This window comes from Poecilia formosa, unplaced genomic scaffold (genome assembly GCF_000485575.1).
Source record: "Poecilia formosa unplaced genomic scaffold, Poecilia_formosa-5.1.2 Scaffold404, whole genome shotgun sequence".
NCBI classification, from domain to species: Eukaryota; Metazoa; Chordata; class Actinopteri; order Cyprinodontiformes; family Poeciliidae; genus Poecilia; species Poecilia formosa.
In genome coordinates, this window is record NW_006800343.1 from 52,689 (window position 1) to 61,297 (window position 8,609).

At 44.8% G+C, this 8,609-nt stretch overlaps 1 protein-coding gene across 7 annotated transcripts; it reads right to left on the reverse strand.

The window, feature by feature from the left end:
* Window positions 1–309: 309 nt before the first annotated feature.
* On the reverse strand, window positions 310–7,933 carry LOC103154853 (leucine-rich repeat-containing protein 30). Of its 7 annotated transcripts, XR_001659289.1 has the most exons (10): window positions 7,540–7,929; window positions 7,302–7,433; window positions 7,111–7,224; window positions 6,893–7,027; window positions 6,688–6,821; window positions 6,553–6,601; window positions 3,528–4,225; window positions 3,381–3,463; window positions 2,585–3,318; window positions 1,994–2,504 (listed from the first exon to the last, which is right to left on the reverse strand). XR_001659289.1 is itself a non-coding variant. In XM_007576280.2 (7 exons), the coding sequence occupies exons 1-7, from the start codon at window positions 7,681–7,683 to the stop codon at window positions 1,671–1,673; spliced, it is 864 nt and encodes a 287-aa protein (XP_007576342.1). In that variant the 5' UTR covers window positions 7,684–7,933; the 3' UTR covers window positions 310–1,670. The 7 variants fall into 7 exon arrangements, 4 of the variants coding, with proteins under 4 accessions (XP_007576342.1, XP_007576346.1, XP_007576345.1 ...); XR_001659288.1 differs by having other exon boundaries at window positions 2,591–3,318; window positions 3,381–4,225; XR_001659287.1 differs by having other exon boundaries at window positions 3,381–4,225.
* Between the last annotated feature and the right edge of the window lie 676 nt (window positions 7,934–8,609).

An 8,609-nucleotide genomic window follows, 5' to 3' on the forward strand; every position in this document is an offset into this window, starting at 1 on the left:
GAGAATAAAACTGTTCCTGCTGCGTCTCTACCGCCACCTACTGGACAGACACTGAGGTATTGCAGCACAATCATGATTCAAATCAAGTTTGTTTTATTAAATGAATTTTAAAATCAGAAAGACATTAAAGATGCGACTTTATACTCATGACATGAATTAATGTTTTCTGTGAAAAGCAAAAAAGGTAAATAATGTGAATACATTAACAATAATAGGTTAATATTAAAAACTGCAGATGACTCAGTGATAGCTTTCTACATGACGAACATGCCGTGGCCCTGTGCTCCATGAGTTTGACTGGTGTGACAAAGCTTTTCTTTTATTACATGTACAGAAAACAAAGGACATGTGCAGTGATTTTAGACAGAAGCTCCATAACAACTCAAACAGTAATTAAAGGTCAGACAGTGGAGACAGTAGAGAATTACAAATATCTTGGGATTATTTTGGATAATAAGTTACAATTTACTTGCCATTTAGAAAATCTGCAAAAAAAAAAAGGGCCAGCAAAGATTCATCTGTCTAAGAAAGCTTGCAAAGTTTCAGGTTGAAAAGTCAAAGATGATCCTATTTTATAGATCACATATTGAGGTTTTCTCTCCTCTGTTGGTTTGGAAATCTTAGCATTCAGCAGAGTAATAAATGCTAGTAATAAGATCCTAGGAGTTGAACAATGCTCACTCACACAGCTGATTAAAAACACACCATCAGGGAAACTAAAGCCATCCTTGTCGACGGCTCTCAGCTTTTACATGCTGAGTTCAGTTTCTGCCTTCTGGCCTCCGGCTCAGACTCTGTATGGACAATAACAGTGACAGTAAAAGTTACAGTAACAGTAAAAATGATAGTAATAGTAACGGGTACAAGCTCCCTTTTGTTCCTGCAGCAATTTCTCTTTTCAATGCAGGACAAGGTGACGGGACTCGGACCTGGTTATTGGTGCTCATAGCAACTGTCAGTCAACAATGAAATACACTGCTGTACTCTTCCCAGTATGTATTGATTTGTATTTGGTGTCCTCTTTGGTGTGTTTTATTTATTTATTTTTTATTTCTTAACTTTGATACTTTGCCTTTTAGTTTTTATACTTGCTGTAACATCAATTGCCCATTTGGGACACTAATAAATCTGAATGATACATAATAATTCAAACAGCCTTTAATAACCAGTGGTTGCATGTGTATGTCTGTAGTTTTTATGCACAATGTCAGTTCATGATTCATTTGATTAAGATCATAAAGTAGTTCAGTTTTTCACCATAAATTCATCTCTTTACTGGAAACGTTCAGCAGTTCAGTCAGGAGGAACTGACAGATGAAGCTGGTTGTCATGGTAACCATGAGGAGCGGTTCTGTTCAGCCCAGAGGTCAAGAGGTTCTGAGACAGTTCTGTTTACATTGTGGTGGTTCCAAAGTGAAGAACGTCAGCAAGAGTACCAAGAAGATGGCTGCTGTTTCCGTCTCTCCATCCCATAATGAAATGTAATGCCTTTGAAGAAGCTCCACCCACTTCAACACCTGTCCCTCAGGTGGGTGGAAACTCTCCCTGCAAGATCAAAGTAGGTCTGAAGTTCTGGTTCTTCCAGAATTCTTCATCATGATGTCAGAAAGCTTTGCTGCCATCCTCAAGAGGGAACTGACTCCGCCCCCAGGTTTCAGAGGCTCTGCCCCCTATTCACCACCTGATCTCAGGTAATTGAAGAGCGACCCCAGTCCTCCCTCCATCGCCTCCTTCAGGGGCTTCATCAGCGGGTTGTGGACGATGTGGAGACCTTTATCCAGAGGATGGCAGGCCAGCTTCTCCAGGCGGGACAGATGGTGCATCTCCTGGACACACAGCCAAGATTATTATTATTATTATTATTATCACTGTTGATAATAAGTGATGATAATGACTTATTTTTATATTTATTAGTAGTATTATTATTGTTATTTGTCATGCTGGGTTCTAGTCTTTTAACCCACATGCAGAAAAACGAACAGAAGAACAGGTATCAGATAAATAAAGTTTATTTAAGCAATGTTGAAATATGCAGTTGTCCTGCCGATGGGAGCCGGGTCATCTGTACTCTGAGGATGGTGAGGGAAAGATGGTGAGTTCAAGGTGTGTAGGACAAAGGAGTTCTCAGAGGTAAATGGAGTGATCTTACTTGAAGATGATGAGATTCCATCAGGGAGGTTTTACTGCGGTCTCGGGGGCTATGGACTCTTTGCAGGGTCTTTGAAGTGGTCCAGGTTTTGGGGCAAGGTTCAGACGGAGATTTCGTAGAAGGTAGATGGTACAGGCTGCGGTGGAGGGCGGACAGGTAAGTTTCAGATGAGGAGACTGAGGTCCGCTCCGACTGCCAGCTGAAAATCCAGAAACTGTCTGTGGTTCTTCTGTGGAGATGGAAAGGGACTCAGGCAACCAGTGGGTAACAGTCCATGACATCACAAGGGGAAAATACAAAAGGCCAGGATCTTGGGCTACACAATGGATAAATCCAAGGCATCACAAGGAAACACCTGAAGGAGAGTAGACAGGAGAATATTACAAGAGGTAATCTCAGGAAACTAGAAAGTAAGCTCAGACGGACGCACAGTACTATTACTGGAAAACACTCAGGAGTCAAAGTGCTGGCAGCCTGCTCCTCATATACTCCTACATGATGAGATGATAGATCACAAGGTGCTGGTTCAGAATGGTTTGACTTGGGACACATGGAATGTGGGATGGATACAGAGAGACGATGGGAGACGAAGACAGACTGTGGTACGAATGATGACTCTTTTGATTTCATAGGGGCCGATGAACTTGGGTGAAAGTTTTCTTGACATGGACTTAAGTGGAATATCACGTGCAGAGAGCCAAACCTTTGGTCCAGGTGAATACTGTGGAGCAGGGGATCTCATACGGTCAACGTAGCGATGGTTTTGTTCAGGAGTTTGATTGAGAGCAATGATGGTCCTGTTCCAGATATTTCTGCAGCTGTTGATGTGATGTTGTTCTGAAGTGATATTTCTTTTTCATCAGAGGGAAAGATTGGTGGTTGATAGCCTAGAGAAACTTCGAAAAGAGAAAAACCAGTAGCAGCAGAAATGAGAATTGTGAGCGTACTTGACCCAGGGGAGATCCTGACTCCAATCAGCCGGATTAGTGGAGGTGAAGCATCTTGAGGGTGGATTCGAGTTCTTGGTTCATGCGTTCAGTTTGTCCATTTGACTGGGGGTGGTAACCAGATGTGAGTGTTATTTTAGTTTCCATTGCTGAGCAGAAATGTTTCTACACCTGGGAGATGAATGGTGAGCCATGGTCAGAGAGGATTTCTTGAGGTATCCTCTCTGATACCTCAAGAAATCAGAGAGGTATCCTCTTTCTTTAGGTATCAGAGAGGATACCACAAGAAAGCCAATACCTCAATAATGCGAAGCGGAAAACATGTTTGACGAGGAGTAATGCAGTCTGGAAAGCTGTGGGAAGTTTTCTGAGGGGAACAAGATGGCAAGATTTAGAAAAACAGTCAATGGTGGTTAGGATTGTGGTCATACCTTTAGATAAGGGTAGTCCTGTAACAAAGTCAATGGAGATGTGTGACCAAGGGGGCTTAGGGATGTAAAGGGGTTGCAGGAGACCAGATGGAGGTTGATGAGAGGACTTGTTTCTTTCACAAACTGAACAGGCTAAGGTGTTTTTTGACATCTTTGTATAGGGACGGCCACCAGAACCTACAGCTGATAAGAGCAATGGTACGACTGATACCTGGGTGAGCTGAGAATTTAGATGAATGGATCCAATGAATGAGACGGGCTCGGACGGAAGTGGGGACGTAGACCTTGTTGAGGGGAACAGAGTCAGGAGGTGGTTCAGTTTGTTGGGCTTGACAGATGAGGTCTTCGATCTCCCAGGTTACAGAGGCAACTAAACAACTGGGAGGAAGAATGGTGGCTGGAACTTTTTGCGAGTCATCTGAGGAGGGAAGTCAGAAGAGTGCGTCAGGTTTGACATTTCTAGAGCCAGGACGATAGGAAATAGACAGGTTGAAGCGAGAGAAAAACAAAGATCAGTGGGATTGACGGGGGTTTAATCTTTTGGCGGATTGGAGATAGGAGAGGTTCCTGTGATCTGTCCAAACCAGCACAGGATGTTCTGCACCCTCCAACCAATGCTGCCACTCCTCCAAGGCAAGCTTTATGGCAAGTAGTTCTCAATCAACGAGAGATCATAATTGCGTTCAGGAGGGGTCAATCTGCGAGAACAAAAAGGCACAGGGATGGGTTTTATTATCAAGGTCAGAGACTTGTGAAAGTACAGCTCCTACTGGTATCTGATGAATCTACTTCAACAATAAATTGTTTACTGGGATCAGGTTGAACATAAACGGAGCGTTGGCAAAAAGTGATTTGAGCTGCACTGTCGGCCTCAGAGGTCCAAATGAATTATGTCTTGGTTGAAGTTAAAGCGGTTAATGGTAATGCTGTTTGACTATAGTTACATATAAAGTGGCGGTAGAAGTTAGCGAATTCGAAAAACCTTTGCAGTTGTTTACGGGACTCTGGAGTGGGCTGATCCAAAACTGCTTTGATCTTTTCCTCCGTTGGTCTTACCTGTCCGCCCTCGAGTATGAAGCCCAGGAGAGAAACGGATGATTTGTGGAATTCACATTTCTGAGCTTTGACAAAAAGTTAATTTTCCACAAGTTGTTGCAGAAAGAGGTGGACATCTTGTTTGTGTTCAGTTAGGGACTTGGGATAGATCAAAATGTCGTTGAGATAGACAAATACAAACACATTAAGAAAATTTCTCAAAATGTCGTTAACAAGAACCTGAAAAACCGCTGGGGCATTAGACAAATCGAATGGCATGACTAAATATTCAAAGTGTCCTATAGATGTCTTGAAAGCCGTCTTCCATTCATCCCCGACGGATGCAGAGAAGATGGTATGCATTTTGTAAGTCGAGTTTGGGGAATATGGTTGCACCATGAACCGGTTCAACAGTTGAAGAGAGAAGAGGAAGAGGATATTTGTTTTTAACAATGATCTGATTTAAATCTTGGTAATCAATGCATGGCCTCAGGGATCTATCCTGGGCTGGTTTTTTCTTTGTGGGGAAGAGTCCCCACAAAGAAAAAACCAGCCCCGAGAAGAGAGGAAGAGGTTACAAATAATGCCAGCTGCCAGTGAGGTTTTTTTATGTACCTCTCCATGGTTTTTCTCATTCGGGTCATGAAATGTTGTAGAGTCGGCTGGTGGGTACTGGTGCTCCGGGGAGAAGATCTATCGCACAGTCATAGGGATGATGAGGTGGAAGAGAAGAGAGAGTGCTTTGGATTTGCTGTAGACAGGTGCCAAATCATGATATTCTGCGGGTATGGTGGATAAGTCGGGAGGGTCTGCTTCTTGTAATTCTGCTGGTGGAGGACCTGGAGGAACTGCTGAGCGGAGGCAGGTGGAATGACAGTTATGTGACCATGATTCAATACGCATTTCAGACCAGTTTATATGAGGATTATGTTGTAACAATTCAAAACCAAGAATTATGGGTGAGTTAACTGTAGGAAAAATGAAAAAAGAAATCTGTTCACTACCCGAGATTATCAGGTTTAGTTTTGTGAGTGATCTCAGGTAACGCTTTGCCATCCAGGGCAGAGACATGGAGAGGCACCGTTTCAGTGGACAGGTGCCTGACAAGAGCAGAGTCCATAAGGTTCTGTTCACAACTGGAATCCATCATGACAAGGAAAGAGAGTGATTATTTTGGAACAGAGTAGCAGGTAACAGTAGACAAGGAGACTTTTCATTACAAAGATGGTCCGCCAGCCTCCCCGCTTCTACTGGCGGCCCTGAGCTTTTGATCAAACAGGGCAGGTTGAAATGAAATGGCCGGGGGATCCACAATATAGGTGGAGATGGGATGTCTTTCTCCTCCATCTCTCAGGAGTAAGATCTGCATGGGCTCGGATTCTGTGAAGTTCTGGGGAGGAGATGGAGAGAGAGTGGGAGAGATGGAAGGGAGCAATCTGATGGGTGGGTTTCTCTTGTTTCTTTCCTTCATTCTGTTATCCAGTCTGATGGTTAAACTGATTAGCTCTTCTAATGTGACTAACTCATCCTTTATAGAGTCACTAAGGGCGTGGAAATGAGCACTTTTTAAAGCTGGGACATTCCAGAAGAATGCCCCAGGAGCTGGATCTGGATCTGGATCTGGAACAGAAGTCTGTTGGAGAGAGCTTCAAGATGACGATTTGTTTCAGTTTGGCGGGTACTCAGATCTCGTAAGGTGGAATCATGTGACTGAATGTTGTTCTGCTAAAGTTCTCCTGAGTGTATCTGCGGGGTTTGAATGTTGGCCTGAGTGTTATGTCACACTGACTCCATCTAGTGGATAGAGAGGAAAACAGCAAGCAGCAGAGAATCCCTACAGAGCCAAAACCCAGTTCCCAACATTACATTACAATTATTATTATTATTATTATTATTATTATTATTATTATTATTATTATTATTATCACCTTTATCTTCATTTCCATCATTATTACCACCGTCATCCTCATCAATGTGGTTGGTTGCTCACCTCAGGAAGGTCTCTGATGCAGTTAAAGTCCAGGTTGAGCAGCTCCAGCCTGAAGGAAATCAGGATAGCGCCATCAGGTGGAGAAGTTCTCCAAAGCTGAATGTCCTGTGGCACCAAGCGTTCAGGTGGAGTTACCTGGTGAGGAAGCAGAGGCCTCTGGGCAGAGAGTGGAGGTGGTTTCCCTCCATGATGAGAATCTTGAGCTCCAGCAGAGCCTGGATGTTCTCAGCCACGTTCTCCAGACGGTTGCAGGACAGATCCAGGAAGACCTGCAGGAGGACAGGGGGACAGTGGGTCACTGCAGGCTGCCTGGTCTGCTCTCTGGCTGGTGGACACCTACCAGGGCCTTCATGCTGTAAATGCAGCCTGGCAGGTGAGTCATGAGGTTGTGGCTGAGGTTGAGCTTCCTGAGTCTGGTCAGGTTGGAGAGAGAAGCCGGCAGCGAGGAGAGCTGGTTGTTGGCCAGACTCAGGACCTGAAGCGGAGACAGAGGGTGAGCTCTGGAGGGGGCGCTGCACAGCTGTGGACCTGAGATGAGGCGTGGCGAGGGAAGCGTACCTCCAGCTGTGTGCAGGCCCCCAGATCCTCAGGAACCTCCGTCAGTCTGTTTCTGTAGACGAACAGAACCCGGAGTCTCCTCAGCTGCCCGATCTCGGCCGGCAGGCTGCTGAGCTGCAGACGTCACAGCGTCAGGTCCGGTTTCTAACCGAAGCATGCTGCAGGAGGAGGACGGCTGTGACGGGGCTCACCTGGTTCCCCCACAGGTTGAGGACCAGCAGGTTGGACAGCAGGGCCAGCTGAGGAGGCAGCACCTTCAGGTTGTTGAGGGACAGATTCAGCTTCTCCAGCTCCAGCAGCTCCCACAGCTCCCCTGGAGCGTCCTGGTGGAGCAGCAACATGCACCACTTTTATTTCAATAACACCTGCTCCACCTTCGTCTCAGGTAGCACCGCCGCTGCCTCCCTCCAGCAGGGGGCACTGCTGTACCTTGAGTCCACGGCGGGCCAGGCTCAGGACGTTGTGTCCAGACTGCTTGGTGAATCTTCTGATTTTGTCAACATTCATCAGGCTGTCCTCTCTGCCCAGCCTTTTCTCCTCCTTCGCCTCCTCCCTGCACACTCTTCCTCCCATCCCTTCCTCTTCCTCTGTAGACAGATGTTTACAGCTGGAGCCGGGCTGATCTCACTCCTGCGCCATCACTGATATTGTTTTGCTGCTAGCATCCAGCTGGTTCTTATGTGTAGAAGGATGACATGTTCATGTGTCCAGATGTTCCTCGGCTCTGTTTGGTGTTAAATACTGATCGGGTCACGATCGTGGGAGACTCCACACTGACCCCGGTGACCCTGAAAATTACATTACAGGAGATCTTTATCAGACAATGCTGTTAAATATTTATCAGTTGTGTTTCATTTCCTCGAAGTGGTAGAATCACGGCACAGAGCAGCCGTTCATTCTGAGGCTTCTCAGACTGGTGATGGTGTCAGTAGAATCACTTCCTCTGTTTGTGCCGTTTGACTCTTCAGCCCCTAAAAGTCAGATGATTATCCACAGCAGCTTGGCTCCAAACTGCATTAAACTGCTTTAGATAAACAGCTCTTCATGTCTAGAGGAGCGGACATGACATGTTGAAAAAGACTTTCGCCAAACTAGAATGATTTTTTATCAATAGAGGAGAATAAGAATAATCCTGGGTTTATTCTTATGGGATTCTTCTTAAATAAAACTGACTATTAAAAATGTAATTCAGTTTATCTGTCTGTTCTTCAGATTACTTACACTTTAGACTCTGTTTCTACACCTGTCTGTTTCCTCAGATGTCATTGGTGTTTGATGTTTCTGGATGAAACTGATTTCTTCCTGGTTCTTCTTTGATTTCCAGCTCAACCAGTTTCCACGATGAAAGCAAAGAACAAACCGAAACATCACAAGGAAACAGACAGTCCATCATTTTACAGTGATGAATCAAAGACAATGCCAAATGGGTTTTTAGCCTTGATTTAAAAGAACTCAGTATTTCAGCAGTTTTCTGGAATTTTTTTTCTCCAGATAATTAG